The sequence below is a fragment of the Sphaerodactylus townsendi genome, linkage group LG16, assembly GCF_021028975.2.
Source record: "Sphaerodactylus townsendi isolate TG3544 linkage group LG16, MPM_Stown_v2.3, whole genome shotgun sequence".
Taxonomy (NCBI): domain Eukaryota; kingdom Metazoa; phylum Chordata; class Lepidosauria; order Squamata; family Sphaerodactylidae; genus Sphaerodactylus; species Sphaerodactylus townsendi.
Window position 1 is genome coordinate 29,599,986 of NC_059440.1, and position 15,866 is coordinate 29,615,851.

General features: G+C 58.5%; 1 protein-coding gene and 1 long non-coding RNA gene across 10 annotated transcripts in view; one reads left to right on the forward strand and one right to left on the reverse strand.

The window, feature by feature from the left end:
• The window catches only part of LOC125445725 (RAP1 GTPase activating protein), a 43,363-nt gene that overhangs the window by 19,105 nt on the left and 8,392 nt on the right, over positions 1 to 15,866 (reverse strand). For 8 of the 9 annotated variants that reach the window (XM_048519009.1, XM_048519011.1, XM_048519003.1 and 5 more), the window contains 4 exons: positions 6,009 to 6,105; positions 2,234 to 2,263; positions 909 to 962; positions 575 to 613 (listed from right to left, as the gene is read on the reverse strand). In XM_048519009.1, the coding sequence (XP_048374966.1) occupies positions 575 to 613; positions 909 to 962; positions 2,234 to 2,245 (105 nt within the window). In that variant the 5' untranslated portion in view covers positions 2,246 to 2,263; positions 6,009 to 6,105. Of the gene's footprint in view, positions 1 to 574; positions 614 to 908; positions 963 to 2,233; positions 2,264 to 2,876; positions 3,072 to 6,008; positions 6,106 to 15,866 lie in introns of those variants that run through there. The other variant, XM_048519006.1, reaches the window with a different exon arrangement.
• On the forward strand, positions 120 to 14,253 carry LOC125445726. The gene is made up of 4 exons (XR_007246324.1): positions 120 to 335; positions 2,255 to 2,443; positions 5,951 to 6,214; positions 13,830 to 14,253. It is a non-coding gene; the product is annotated as an uncharacterized LOC125445726 (long non-coding RNA).

Here is a 15,866-nt window from a genome sequence, read left to right on the forward strand (position 1 = left end):
CACACAGCCTCCTCATTACAATACTAACGAGTTAGGGGTACTGTCAACTTTGGGGAAGTTTCTTGGGGGAAAGAAACAGGTGGTCAGGACTGAGAAAGGCAGCCCGGAGAGCAGCCAGCTCGGAATTTGCCCATTAGAAAACGTCTGCACAGGAAAACAGCAACAGGATATCGGATCCCGTCTGCCTGAGTTTCTCCCGGGTGATTCCGTCTCAGGCCCTCAAGGGGGCACAAGAGACACGGCCGGCCGGCTGGCGGAAGGAGATCTGCAAAGTTCCCGCCTCCAGCGAAAGCGCTGCTGCTCTTCTGGCGGGGGATTTGGCCAAAGCAGAGAAGGTGAAGGTCAGAAGGAGAGCCCCAAAGGGTCAGAACGAGGTGGGCCCCCATCGGATCCCAGGGTGGTCAGCCAAGTGCCTCCACGAGACTGAAAAGCTAGTCAGCAGACTTATCCTGCAATTCCATGTGGTTGTGAGGTATACTGCCCCCGATCCCAGAGGCTCTGCGTTGCTGTAACAGTAAATAGGTTTCCACAGACCTAACTCCCAGCGTGGCAGGCCTGGCAGAGTTCTCCGTACCTCGTGGACACTCGGATAGGGGATGTAATCCTCTTCTGTCTGCAAAGCGGAAAGCAAAACCACAAGAGTGGAACTTACAGAAAAGAGGGAGAGGCAGGAGGTGGGGGGGGGGGGGGCAGCAAGAGGTGGGAGGAGGGGGCTCTTGGCTGGCAAATGAACAGACATCCCCCAAGCTCTCCTGGGAGAGGAGACAGACCTCTCTCTAGCCGGGGATACCTTCACAAGCTGCACTTGCCCGGGGGGGTGGCACAGCTCCAATACCAGAACGTTTCTTGTGCACCCCCCACCTCCACCCCAAACAGCCATGCCATGCCCAAGATCAGGGGGCGCTCACCTTCAGAGGAGGGGGGAAGGAGCATCGCTGTTCATCCATCCTGCTTCCCTGGAAGACACCAAATTGGGGGTGGGGGTGGGGGAGTCAACACCTGGCACTGCCCTGTCTGGGCAGCTGGAGGGGCGTGGGGGGGGGGTGGAGGCACCTCCTGCTTGGGAGTGTGTGCACTGGGGGGCGTGGGGGAGGGCTACTATTTTTCCTGCTCAGGGCCCCGTGCTGAGGTACTTGAGTCTTGCAAGGTGCTCTTTTTCTAGAATGGTCTCTGTGCCCGGACGTGGCTGACCACATGGTTGGGCTCTGGGATCCATGCTGCTCACTGGTGGGTGCTGGGGCCAGCTGCTCAGCCCCTGAGCTTCCTCCCATCCTGGCTGTGACTGGGAATCCCCTCCGAAGGGTCAGCCCTGAGACACAAACTTGTTTGCGCTGCTCTGCTAAAGAGGAGGGTGCCTCTCCACACGTCAAGAGTGCATTTTCTATCTCAACCACCCAGTAGCTCAGTGAGAGCAATTCTGCATCCTGCCCCTCCATCCCTCCCACTGCAAGGAGGTTCTCAGCCCAGCTCCTCCACCTCCCGGTGGTGATGAGTCCACTCTTTCCTTCTTCCGCCCAGACTGGCCGGGGTGCAGACTGAGACCAGGACCCTGACTTTTCACACGCTAGGCTCAGCATTTGGGACCAGAGGCCGAGAGCAAAGCCAGATCTTAAGACGCCTGCTTTGGGCCCAGCCCTTGTGCTTATTTATTTCCAAATGCTGCATCCTTCCCTCTGATGCTCACTCTGATGTCCTGGAGCATTCAAAAGCTTGCAGAGACTCAGTGGAATCCTCGTGGCTGCCACAACCTATCCGTAGAAAGAACCAAGATGTGCTAACTTACATGCCTAGATGGGAACTGTACAGAAGCAAACCTGGCTTTTCTTTTATTGAGGCCTTCAGAGTAATTCTCATGTGTTACATTCATGCTGCTTTCATTTGAATGGCGAAGGCATATTGGGTTTTTCTTGCAAACGTGTAGGCCGGGTGCACAAGCACTCCCGGTCACATGCGAACTGGCCTGCCCTTTTGCGCCATTTTGGCAGATCCTGGTAAAAGGTGTTACCTGGACTTTGTTCCTGGGTTCCCGGTTTTTTAGGGAGCCAAACGCCTCAACTCCCCCTCCCCTCCCCTGGAGGTCCCTCGGAGCTGGCCCAGGAGAGGTCCACGGCAGTTGCCCACTGGCTGCCCCGCCCACATTCCCCAGGTGGCCCGAGGAGCTCAGGTCACGGCCCGTCCTATGAACATGGAGTGAGGCTCAGAGCGGAAACCCACAGCTGACTCGCACCAAATACTTTTCAATCATTTCAAACAGTTCCGTGTTCTGCAAGAAAGGCAGAGGAGGAAAGCTGAGAAGGGGGCCACGTTGGGATGCCAGTCCTACCCCCACCCGCCCACGTCAAAAAGTGGCCCTAAAAGAACCTGGAGCTGCCCTGGAGTTGCCTGCAAGACACTCACCCAGCACCTGAAATGTGCAAAAAACCCTTCACAACCATCTCCAAAGGTAGGCCGATGGTCTCCCCACTTTGCAGCCTGGGAACTCAGGCAGAGTCCAGCAAGGCTGGGACGGAAGCGGGACCTGAGCCCACCCCCTGAGCCCCTCCTTGCCCCCCCCCCACCCCAGGGGCAGGAAGCTCCCTCCTCTCAGAGCCCCCTCCCAATATGCGGCTGGGGAGATGACTCCAAACTCCACCTCTGAAGGGGGCGGCAGCAGCAGCCCTGCCCGGCTGGGGGAGAAGGCCTCCTCCTGACCCAACTCCCGGGCTTGGGCAGAAGGGAGCTTTACCCTGCTCTACACCCTGCACCTGTTCCTCCTTGGGGCCACCAGTCCTGCTTCCCTCTCCTCTATTCATCCCCGCCCCTTCACAGCAGCCCTGGCTGTTTCTCCCCAGACCACAGCAGCCCCCCCCCTTCTCCGTCTGTGGAGGGGTACTCACGCTCTGGTCGGCAGAGGCCCTTCGGGGCAGGGAGGCTGGCGTCCGTTCCGCCCTCTGCCTCCTTCCTCCCCCGCCAGCCATGTCCCCATCACATCCCCGGGGGCGGCTGGGGGCGCCGGGCATCTTCCCCGGGAGTGCCAGCTTGCGCAGCGGAGGCAGCCCCCTCCCCTCCCCTCCTGTGCCTGCGGGAGACAGGAGGCTCCCTGGCCCCTGTGGCTGCCCCCCCTCCCGCTCCAGGATCTGCCGTGTGTACTCTGTGGGCGTGGAGCCAGGTGCCGGAGGAAGGGAGCGCGGCCAAGGCAAGGCAGGCCCTCCCCTGGGCTGCCGGCAGAGCTGCCTCCTGCTCCTGGTCTGGGGGTGGGGTGGGGGGGAGGCCTGGACCACTGGGGTCACTATGGCAACTGGCCTACACTTGAGGGGGATGGATGGATGAATGGGGAGGAGAGAGGAAGAGTGGGCTGGGAGGCCCCCCCCCACCTGAGCAGCCTCTCCGGAGCTCCCACTGCAACATCCTGGAGAAAGTCCTTGGGGGCTCACAGTGTGTGTGTCTGTGGGGGGGGGGGAGAGCAAAAGGATCCAGACCCAGCCCCCCTTTCCACATCTCAAGCAGCCAGAAACTGGCAACTCCACTTGAGGCCACCAGCCACAGGTGAAGTGATTCATGAGTTGATAAGGGAAAGCAAGCCCAGCCCAGCCTTCTTGCCCCCCAGGCCCTGGGGGTGGGAGGACCCCTCCCCTGCCCCCTTCCCTCTCAGGGCCACCAGGCCATCCAATCCTTCCTGCAGGACCACGCTCACCAGGTGGCTGAAACATCACTGCAGTGGGGGAGGGGAGGGTCATCCTCACACCCTCTTTTGAACACAACCCCGGAGCTCATGTCAGGCACAAGTAAGGATCCAGCCTCTGAACATGTGCCAAGTGCTTCAGCCAGCTCCGCAGCCTCAGCCTCAAGAGCACAGACTTCACTTCTCAGGTGCTGCTCAACTCCCATGCCTCTGTCACTCTTCCACTTTCCCTGGAATCCACGGCCCCCCAGCATCCCTCCTGTAGGCAGCTGGCCAAAGCACAGGACGCCAGGAGTGGGAAAAGGCTCCTGTGCCAGAAACCACCCAGGGAGACCCTCCAGTTGGGCCCTGCGGTGCCTCAGTTTCCCTGCACTCCCTACCCTCCCAGCAGCCTTTGGGTCCTTGCTTTTCTGGCCTCGGTTCCACGCTTTGGCTAGTTGGCGGAGGCCCAGAAGTGAAACCCAGCAGCCAGTACACCACAGGTTGCTCTCTACTCTACGGAGCACCTGATGCCACATTTGCCCCAACCACTGGGCCAGCTAACCCCAGAGGTGGAGCAGCTGCTCCGAGCAGGCCAAGGCGGCCTCCTGGAGGCAGCGGGTGGGACAGCAGAGCACAGCTCGGGCAGCCAGGAGGAGGAGGAGGAGGAGGAGGAGGGGCCAGCCCAAGCGCTCCGTTGACATTGGCACCTGCTCAATGCCCAAACAAGGGGCCCTTTCACCTCCTGGCACCAGGCTGCCAGCCTGCTGAGGACACCTTGGCACAGTGGGGCTGGGAGGGTGGGGGGATCTGCCCTCATGGGTCCCCTTCCCTGCTGCTCCCATAGAGCACTTTCCTCCAACCCGGCCCCAGTCAGCCAACACCCCCCCCTCCCCATCCACTTAAAAGCATGGAAACCTGAGGCTGCTCGCCACTCTGACGGGAGTCGCCTACGCACCCAAGTGGAGGTGGACTGGCAGTTGAGGGGCTAGTCCCCATTTCTTCATTTCACATGCCTGCCCCCCATTTTCCCCACAGCTCCCTCTTTCATCCCTTCCGGATGGGACACGTTGTTTTAGTGGGAGGCATTTAGGAGGCCGAGGGAGACGCCAGAGCGCCCCTGGAAGACGTGCGGCCTCTCTGCCAGCCTCGCCAGGCAGGGCCCGAAAGCCCCGGGGTCAGAGAGCCAAGCTGTGGGGCCCCCAAATGACTCAGGTTCTCACCCCAGAGAGCTGTGCGAGGGCAGGGGTTGCTATGGAAACCCACCCACAAATTGCAGCAATTAATCACGCATGAAGCAGCCGTCTGTCAGGAATTGGTAAAATGCACCCTTCTCTGGGGTGGAGCTCAGGAACAGGGGTGGGGGGTGGGGTGGGGGCTGTACAGAGTGACTCTGGAGAGAAGAGAAGGGGGGGAGGTTCCTGGAACAGGGGGCAGCCAAGAGCAAGGCAGGCGGAAGATGGGGCTGGGAAGGAAGGGAAGGGGGCCTGGCATATCTGCCTCTTCTCTGCCCCACTGGCCAGCCAACACAGCAAGGAGGCAAGGGGGGGGGGGGCATGGTGGGTAGATAATAAGCCAGAAAGGCTTTCCCAGGGTTGTGGTTCCTTTACGCCACAGCAAATCCAGTGTAGTAACTGTGTGTGTGTGTGTGTGTGTGTGTGTGTGTGTGTGAGAAGAGCCATCAAGTCATAGCTGACTTACGGCAACCCTGGGGGTTTTCAAGGCATCAGCTGTTCAGAGGCGGTTTGCCAGTACCTCCCTCCATGGGGGCTGAGAGAGTTCTGAGAGAACTGTGACTGGCCCAGGGTCACCCAGCAGGCTTCATGTGGAGGAGAGGGGGAACACACCCGGCTCTCCAGATTAGAGGCCACAGCTCTCGACCCCCGCCACTGGGAGAGGCCCTGGGCACTGGCCCCAGCATCCCTTGCACCAGGACACCAGCGGGATGAAGAGAACCAAGGGAAGGTCTAGGACAAAAAGCTCACCGCCTGCCTTGCAGGGTGGGCATATGCAAAGCACATCACACGCTCAGAGAGGCTTGCGTAAAACTCCTGGGTTGGGCAGCAGCAAGCAGGGGCGTGGCCTAGCCACACAGCCTCCAAGTGAGCTACACCCCTGGTCAATGCTGCTCACGAAACTACTGGAGTAGTGGTGGCTGCATGCCCTGGGCACACAGAGGACTCCCCTGGCAGCCTTTCAAACAGGAGGGCACCCCCCTCCCCCCCGCTGCGTATGGCAGCCAGAGATGGTGGGCTGCCCCAAACCTTGCATGCAGGGTCCCTCCCATCCTCCCTTTTGCTCTTCATTCAGCGCACCACCAGCTGAGCAAGACTGGCTGAAGAGGAGCGCAGGCGGCAGAGATTCCTACCTTGTGGTAGCGCACAGCAGTCTGAAGCACAACAGGGCCTGCATGGAGCACCTCTAGAGAAGTCCCAAAGGAAGCCCGGCTTGGCCCGTAGCTCTTCCTGCGAAGAGAGGGAAAGAGGCGTGAGAAAGGAGGCAGCCAAAGGCCACGGCCTTCTGCTCTCCATGGCTTCCATGCAGCTGGACTCAGCCTGGCGTGTCGGCTCCCAGGTCAGCCCGCTTTCTAACTGTTGGGAGGCAGAGTGTTTTCCTGCATCGTACCGCATTTGTGTAGCTCCAGGCATTTTGCCGGCTTTTCTCTGACCTTTCTTAAACCTGCTTTGCTGTAACTTTTTGGAAAAGATCACCGCCAAGCTGGGGTGGTGGCTGCGTGGGGGAGGGGGCAGCGGGGGGGGCGGGGCGCTCCAGCTTGCATGGCAGCCATTTTCCCAAGTCCTGTCCTCGCGGCAAACACTTCCTGCAATCAGGGGGCATTTCGTATTTTGAAAATCTGCACTAGAATTCCATGTTATCAGCCTGTATTGTCAGGGCTGGAATCGGCTGTGTGTTGTGTGTTTTCCCGGCTGCGTGGTCGTGGTCTGGCAGTTTTTGCTCCAGACGTTTCACCTGCATCTGTGGGTGGCCTCTTCAGAGACACATCAAGGCGAGGAGCGCAGGAAACGCATCTCACCATGACGTGCCTCTGAGGAGGCCAGCCAGAAATTCGGGTGAAACGTGAGGACCAGACCACGGCTGCACACGGCCCGGAAAACCCACGGCAGCCAGCAGGGCAAACGGTTCCTGTGAACTCCCAGCTTTCATTGTTCAAGCAGAGAATTTCCCTGATCCCTCCGTAGTGGAAACAGCTTCTTTCCTCTTTTGTTTTCAGATGAAAGTTGGAAATTGCCTTTGGAGCAGCCACTGGCTCTCCCCAGCAACACCAACGGGGGGGGGGGGGGGCTCAGTGGGGGGCAGAAGGGTAGAGGATCGAAGGGACCTCCCCCCTCCACACACATCTGCCCCCACCCCACCCCAGGCTTCAACTCCTGTCCTGCTCACGCTGCTGAAGAATTCCATCCTTGCTCCGTCTGGGCTGGCCTTTGCTTTCTGCTGCCCGCAAGGCAGAGGGAATTTTTAAAAAAGCCACCTTATGGTAGGTCAAAGCAATGCATTTTATGTATTGTCGAAGGCTTTCACAGCCGGAATCACTGGGGTGCTGTGTGGTTTCCAGGCTGTATAGCCGTGTTCTAGCAGCATTCTCTCCTGACGTTTCGCCTGCATCTGTGGCTGGCATCTTCAGAGGATCTGATCCTTAGAGGATCTTCAGATCTTCTGAAGATACTGGCCACAGATGCAGGCGAAACGTCAGGAGAGAATGCTGCTAGAACACAGCCATACAGCCCGGAAACCACACAGCACCCCAATGCATTTTATGTTAATTGGTGTTTTATTGATAATCTTTGAATTCTGTTAGCTAACCTTTACCTGGGGAAAGTTGGAGAGAAATTATTCTAATCAATTAGTAAAGGGAAAAAATGGGAGGGGGGGCACGCCATGGGTGGACCATCTGAGGTATCAGAGAGGGTCTATTCCCCTCTCCTCCCCCACACACACATACATATCCCTCTCTCTTGACCGTCTGCCCCAGCTTGGCAGGGCAGCACTAAAGGGGTGCCTCGGATAGTGAGAGTGATGGTTGCTGTCAATTGGGAGGGCGCCGCCGCACCCAACTCATGGGCTTCTGCATGGGGGGGTGGGGTTAAGAGAGACCGCTGTTCCCTGGGTCAAGGCAGTCCCAGCACAACTGGAGAGAGCGCAATGCCTCCCTCTGGCCAGGGCAGCTGAGGCTGTCCCAGAAGAAGCTCCAGGCAGGGCCTCCTCCCGCCCAGTCAGAGCCAGCCCCCCCGTCCAGACCTCTGGCAGCTGCACCGGAAGAGACCCAAGTTCCAGCTGCAGGCCACTTCCTCAGGCCCTGCTGCCCCAGCAAGGAGCTGCCAATGAGCAAGGCCCAGGACCCCTAGGAGCCGCAGACCAGGGCTCGCTTCCCAACAAGAGCGCCTGCTGCCCCTTCCAACATGGAAGCTCTGCCCTCAGCCCACATGTGTGGGGGCCAACCCTGCAGGCAGCACAACCGATCCTCTGCCCATGCCCCATGCTGCTGAGTGGCAGCCACTGAAGCCAATCACACCCAAGGGCCCTGCCCACCAAGGCGCGGAAGAAAGCGGAACGGAGCCTTGCGCTGCTTCTGCATGATCCCCATGGCAACGGGATATGGGAGAGAAGGGACACATTTGCCAAGGCACTAGCTCCAATAATTGATTGGCAATTACCACCGGGTAATCGTGTGATTATGGTGACAAAATGCCCAACGGCAGCCATCTGTGCATGCGGGGGCGGGGGGGGGGAGAAGCTGGCCAAGCTCATCCAGCTCTCCATGTTGGGTCCTGTTCACCATCACCCGTGCCTCCCCCCCCCCCAAGAATGACCACAATTCCTTGATTCTCACTACCATGCCACTATGCCCAACCCCAACCCCCCAAAAGGAAGCCCAGCCTCTCACCCAAAGCAGCCAAGGCTGGCTCTCTGGGCAGGGCCCTGGGGGGATTTCAGCCTGTCTTGCAGGTTGTGGTGGGTTTTCCGGGCTGTGTGGCCGTAGTCTGGTAGATCTTGTTCCTAACATTTCGCCTGCATCTGTGGCTGGCATCTTCAGAGGTGTATCACAGAGAGAAATCTGTTACACACTGATTCCCTTCACACTGGACACAGTGTGTAACAGACTTCCCGCTGTGATACACCTCTGAAGATGCCAGCCACAGATGCAGGTGAAACGTTAGGAACAAGATCCACCAGACCATGGCCACACAGCCCGGAAAACCCACCAGAACCAGTTGAATCCAGCCATGAAAGTCTTCAACAATACGTTGTCTGACTGGTGTCCATCAAGAACTGTTTCTGATCACACAATCCTGCATCTCCCACTGGAGGGGTTCTGGCTGGGCTGTCGAAGCACCATAATCCACCAGCCCCCTCTTTCCTTCCCGGAGGGCACCAGCACAAAGTCACGGCTGCAATCACCATTCCTTGCTTCCAGCAGGAGGGCTCCGGACAGGGCAGCCCTCCAGTGGTTCCTGCATCTGCGTGGTCCTTTCCCTACCCCACACTCTGAGTGCAAAGAGGATGCTACTGCGGTGGGGGTGACCCGTAACAGATAGCCTTCCACACATATTTCTTATCTGCATGAATGGGGGGAGAGGCAGATTTTTCTTGCTGCTCCTCTGGGTCTAGAAGGGTTTTTAGTTGCTAACCTGTTGCTAAAGAGATTGGGGGAAACTCCAGAAGCCAAAGAGGAAGCCCCAGAAGGAAGGAGAAAGGAAAGTCCACAATGGTGGAAAAGAAACGGTTGTCAAACCCTCGCAGGCAGAAAAACCCAGCGGCTGAACTGAGGGAGCCTTGTTTGCATAAATCAAATTCTCAGGCAAAAGCTGCTGTGGAAAAACTCCACATCTCATGCAAATTGGGATTTAATTCTTCACCAGCCCAAAGAGTATCTGGGAGGATTTCTGCTGGGGCGGGGGGGGGGGGGAGAATTTGCTGCAGGCCTGATGGACGCAGCCCAGCTTGGGTGGGTGGGGGGATCATTGTGGAAAATGGCAAGAGGAGGAAAAAGCCAGTCAAGTGTAAGAACACCTTCAGGCTGGCGGGGCGGGGGTGGGCAGGGAGGGCTAGATTGCATTTGGGCAGGGAAAGACCTACAACACAAAGTTTGGGCAGAGAGAGAGCTACAGCAGGCTGAAGTTCTGCAAAGGAGGGCAGGATCCAGAGGTTCTGATTTGCGCCTCTTGTTGGGGGGCCAACGGGGGTTGGGGGGGTTGGGAGGACAGAGCTCCACTCTGCTGTTCCAGCAGCAGTCCACAAGATGGCGCTTCCTCCCCTGGACGGAACACGGAAGTTGCCTGCCCGAAATCCCAGGTGGAGAAGCCGCCACCGGAGCCCCCCCCCCAAAAGGCAAGCCCAGGACAGCAGGGCAGGAGGACCCTCACCAGACTCTGGAGCTTCCCTGGAGGTGCCCCCCCCCCCACCCTGGCCTCTTCTCCTCTGGCCAAGAGGACCGCTGTCCCTCTCAGCCCCACACAGGCATCAATTGAAGCACCTGACAAAACTCCCCCCCAAAGGAAGCAGCCCCGAGGCACCCCCTGAAAAGCCAGCAACCCACCACTCAACCCCCACCCCCCACCCCAGCTCCTCATTCTGCCACCTCAACAAACCCAGGAGGCTGCTCAGAAGGGGAGGCCTCGCCAGGGGGCTGGTTCACCCCTCTCTGGACAGCTCTGGAGGGAGGGGGTTCCACAGCCTCCCAACAGGGGCACAAAGACACACTGTGCTGTCTCAGTGTGTGTGTGTGGGGGGAGGGGGGGCTCAGCCATGCCTTCCTTCTGCTGGATTAATCTTTTTGTTAACCGTTAACTACAAAGGAGTGTGTAAGGTGAGCCAGACTGCCCAGCCCCCTCCCTGGCCCTTTCCACAGCACAACGGCCATCAAGGACCTCAGCACTTTCGGACATCCTGAGCACCAGGGCTTCTGCGCCGGCTCCTCCGCACGGAAGAGCCTCGCCTGACCCGACCCAGGCCCTGGCCTACAACTGCCGTCCGAGGAGCTGCAGCGCTGGCATTCGGACAGGCTGAGCGGCAGTCACCCCCGGCAAACAACTCCGGCTTTGGCAAATTAAGGACATTTTTACAGCACGGGTGTCCAGTCTCATCATCATACATCAAAGATTCCAGTGCACCTTCCAGCCAGGCTTCGGCTCCCTTGGAGAGCAGGGGCCGAGAACCGGAGGAGAGCTCTCCGAGACGGAGGAGGGCCGTAAAACTGCAGGGGAGGGGGGGGGGGGTCAGGACGTAACAGGGCTTCTGAGCAAAATGTTGCACAAAGGGGCTCCCAGCAAAGTCCATTCTGAGAGAGAGAGAGAGAGAGAGAGAGAGAGAGAGAGAGAGAGGACACACGAAGCAGACGAGGCACCTTCCCTTTCTCCTGGATGCAGGCCTCCCTGGCTCCCTGAGGGCCAGGCCTTACGGGGAGGTCTTGTGTGGGGCTGCCAGGGGAATCCAGCAGAGGCTCATTTCAAGGGGATGCTAGCAGGAGAAAAGCCCCACTGACAGCTTGGCACTTAGGTTTCAATGGGGCTGCTGCTCACATTGAGCGGCTCTAGGGGCCGTATTGCCGCATCCGCACAACGTGCTCGCTGGGTCACAGATCTCTGGCCTTCCATCCTGTGCCCCTGGAGGCTGAAGGCCTAGGCCAAGCAACACCACGCAGGCAAGCTGGACAGGCCACAAGGTAGGAGCCCCTCCCAACATCCCAGAAGCCCCTGCCTGGCTCTGCAATCCCCCCACTCCTTCGCTAGCCGTGCCTTTGCTGGTCTGCACGTAACCTGCTGCTCATCTCTGCGCTGCCTGGCGCCCCTGGATGCATCCGCTCTGCTGGGGACTCATCAAGGGCAGGAGGAGGAGAAGGTCAGGAAACAGCAGTGTGGGGAGAAGCTGCCAGTGGCTAAACTGGGGCAGGGGCCAAACCGCTGCCCCCCGCCGCCTGAACTGCCCGGACCTCTTGCAGGTTGCAGAATTCTGAGTGCCACAAAGCAGGCAACACGGACGCCCTGAGGATGCCGGAACTTTTTCCCGGAGAGGAAGAGCCACATCCTGGGAGCTCTGCAGAGCATGAAGCAAGAGACAGTGAGACAGCAAATCTACAGAGACACAACCCAAGACACAACAGGCGCTCTGTGCGTGTGTGTGCGTGTGTGTGTACGTGCATGCTTTGGGCTTCTTCAGCTGAGAAGACCTGGCCACGGGGGCGGGGGGAGATGGGGCGCTTCCATTCTCTCACAGCCAGATGACAAGGGAAAGGAATTGGGGAGGGTTTTTTCCCCCATAAATGCAATCTGGAACCCACAACCTCCTGTATGCCAAAGGAGAGTCAGCCTCAGCCTGAGAGAAGGGAAGTGAATCGCTCTCTGTTTCCCGCCCGGTACAGCCAGCTTCATTTTCCTGACCAGTTTCACATTAAGTGACAGGGAGGGATCTAAATGCTTAGGGCTAAACCCCCCCCCCCACCCAAACAAAAGACTAGCCCATCTAGCTCAGTTCCCTTTCCTGGCACTGGGTTTTGGGAACTTCCTCTACCTGAAGGGCTCCAGGGAGCATTTTGGGGAACCCTGCAGAGAAGTGAACCTCGAGCACAAAACCCCTGCGGGCCTGCTGGGCTGCTCCAACTCCCTTCCGGAAGAGCCTCTCTTCAAACGCAGCACCAGCACACACAGATGAGCTCGGAACCCGGGTGGCGGAACGAGCCCCAGGAGAGGAGGCCGCCCACAGCCGCCTCCCAGGGTCTCTCCCCCGGCCCAGGAGCAACACACAAGCACACAGAATTCAAAGCACACATCTCACTGCCGGCCTCCTCAAAGGGCACCGTAGCAAATGCCAGGCAACTCCCCAGCCTCGCGTCTGCTGCTGGCTGGCTGGCACATCAGCTGGCAGCAAAATATGACTGGTTTACAGCTGCACCCACGAGGCTCCGGCGCACTTAATGAAGAGATCTGCTGCTCCTGATTAAACACACCACAAATCACTGCTTGCTGGGGACAGATCCTTTCCCAGTCACTGAGCAACCAAGAGACCGTGGGCGGGGGGGGGGGGGGGGGAGCTCGCAGCAAGGCCAGCAGGAGCAGCCTTTGCCCGGGAAGCTCAGTCGTGGCCAGCAAAACACCCCACCCCCCCGTCAGCCTTTGGCAGTTTCCAGGTGCAAAAACAGCCCCAGTCAGCTGTGACCAGCCAGGGCTGCCCAGGTGGGGAGGAGGGCTGGGTGGAATGGCATCCTGAAAGCCCACCTTGCTGCAGGGGCAAGACAGTGTCCACGGCATCCCAACTCTAATGGAGTACCTTGCAGATATTCCGCTGAACGGGGGCAGGAGTTCTAGACTGGGACTCTTCTCGGTGGGTGGGACAGAACGGCCCTCACCAGTTCTGGCAACAGGGGAGCTGAAGAGGCCAAATGCCCATCTAGTCCAGTATCCTGTTTGCCACCATTAGCAACCCGATGCTTCCTCAAAAGCACAGAGGAAAAGCCCCCCCACCCCCCCGCAGCAGGTACTGAGATAGACTGCCTCTGACATGGATGTTCCAATAATCTACTGTGGTTAATAGCCTCACCTCTTTGAATGTGTTAATCCCTGTCTAAAACCATCCTGATTTGTGGCTGTCAATCACAACATGCTGCAGAAGCGAGTTCTATGTATTCATTATACTTTTTTGTGTGAAGAAATCCTTAATTTTGTCTACCCTGAATCTCCTGCCCATCAACATCACTGGGTGCCCCATCAGTCTGACAGCATGAGAGGCAGAGGGGGGAAAAATCTCCAGTTTTTTTGTACCAGGAATAATTTGATAAATGTTTCACGCAAACTTGCCTTGAGGTCGCTGATGGGGGCCTTCTGCCAGCTCCCCCTGCCTTCAGCAGCCGGGCCTTTCCTGCAGCCGCACCCAAATTACCCCACCCCCTGCCCCAAGATGTCTGCCACCTGCCAGCTCGGGCCCCTGCCAAGAGCCAGCCAAAGGGCCGGCTTCTTCGTGCTCTTTCAGCTGCATCTCCCCTGGATCAGCTTCCTGCTCCAGATTTGTGCCTTTATGCACACTGCTACTGCTGCTGCTCTAATTTGTCATATTTTAATCCCTCTAATTCCGTTACCAGAAGGCCTCATCACATATCTCTTAAACATGAAGGCAGGGTATAACCACAGTTCTAGGTCGTGTACATTGTATTTTAATTACTTCTTAAACAAATCTCTAGGTCTGCTGAACGCCAACAGAAGCACAGGCTTAGCTTGGCACCATGCAAGAACGTCACACGCCCTGAATAGGTGTGGATCCCTGAGCCCCCAGAAATGCTGTGGCAGGACGACCTTAAACTGCATGAAAGTCAGGAGCCCAGCACCAGCCAGCACGAGCACAGCTCTGAGTCACCCACGTGGCAGAAGGCTGCAGTGGGGTTGGAGTGGGTGGCCAGAGGAAGGTGAGGCACGGGTGCCAACAGACCACAGCAGCACTGGAACCCCCCTCTGCCTGCAGGCAGCCTCCTGGAACAGCCACCTCCTGACCGCTGGCCAACTGACCGCCTGGAGCTACAACAGCCTCACTTTCACCTGGGGTCAGACAGCAGCTTGCGTTGGGCAAAGGGAACCAGATCTCAAAATTAAACCAAAAGAATGACCCACGTAGCAGTCTTATTACTTATGCATGCATTGAAAAACTTGTCTGAAATCCTTGACTTTTAACTGCAGCAGCCCCCAGTGCCTTTGACCCAGGGACCCCACCACAAGCCTTGCATCAGGGCACGAAGCTGTGAGATGCTGGCACAAGCCCCACCTGTCTGAGGGAGCACAGCAGAGGCACAGAGTCTGCTCTGACCAGGAGGTGTGGGATTCCGAGGCTCACCTGCAGAGCTCACCATTATGCCATTATGAACATCTTGCCCCTCAACAGCCTCCATGAGCCCCACACATCCAACCCTGCATGCCCAAGAATGCAACCGGGCAGCTCCGGCAGCCCCCCACCCCGCTCCAGGCAAAGGCAAAGCACGTGGGTGGCAAAGCGCTCCAGCAGCTCCTCTCCGAAGGACTTACTCCTCCCTTCGCCTGGCAGCCGCTGTCCATGGTGCTGAAGCAGCAGCACTCAGAATGCAGAGCCCCCCCTTCAGAACCTGGCAGCGTTCCACCTGCTCCTTCCCTCCCTGGGGGGCCTTGGCCCAGAAGAATCCCCCCCAGAAGGTCCTGGGGGTCCGCCTCAGTCTGCGAAGAAACAGACCAGCACCTGCTCTGTTTTCAGGCGGGCCCAGGCTGAGGAAGGGGGTTGACGGAAGGGCGGCTACGGCCAGCCTTGGGGGCGCCACTCCCACAATGCTCTAGGGGAGCTCCCATGAAACAGCCTGCAGGAAGGGACAGTGGCAAACAGAAGTGGAAGCACCATGGCAGGGCTTGGGCCCTCTGCCACGTTTGATCCACAGCCACCAAAGCTGAAAGGTCCTTGGAGCTGGGAGGCAAACAGCCTTGTGGGCAGAGAGCGAGGATTGGTCAGGAGGCAACACGGGGGCCCTTCCTGGCCCTAAATTTAAAATCGGGAAGGTGGAAGCCACAACCCCCACCCCCACCCGGCAACCCAGGGAAATGCTCCCTGGCCGTCTGCTCTGACCAGGAGGTTTGGGATTCCGAGGTTCACCTGCAGAGCTCACCCAGAGTGCCGGCCCCTCCCCCAACACCTTTAAGGGCAGGATTCAGCACAGAGGAGCCAGTGGCCCCATGTCCTTTGGCCAAGCTACCGCAAGAAGAGAGGGGCAAAGGATTGGGAGGGGCACCTAGGGACTGCCCCGGCCATCTTCCCCTCCCTGAGAAGAAGCAGGAGCCCCCCCCCCCCCGGCCCGATGCTGACACAAGGATCCGCAGGCTACTGGCAGCAGAGCCACCCCACCCCCATGAACCTCTCTTGCCCAGTCTTGCGCTTGGAAATGTGTGCACTAGAGAATGATATTAGTTCCTGATACGATGTCAAAGCTCCTACTCCAGCTAACTCCTCCTCAGCGTTGCTTTCTATTCACTGGAATTCCCTCTCCAGGGACTCTCATGCTTCTGCAAGCTCCTCGGAGGCCCAGGTGCTCCTGCCCAACCCCTGCAGGGAAGACTGCAGCTCCTCTGTGGATTGCAGCTGTGCTTTGGGGCGTCCCTCTCTGTGCACCCCAGACACCCACGGAAGTTCCTCCCGACCCTGCTGCTTACAGGCCGGCTAAAATGCGACTAAAAGGCACTTCTGCTCTCCTGCTCAAGGGGTGGGGTGG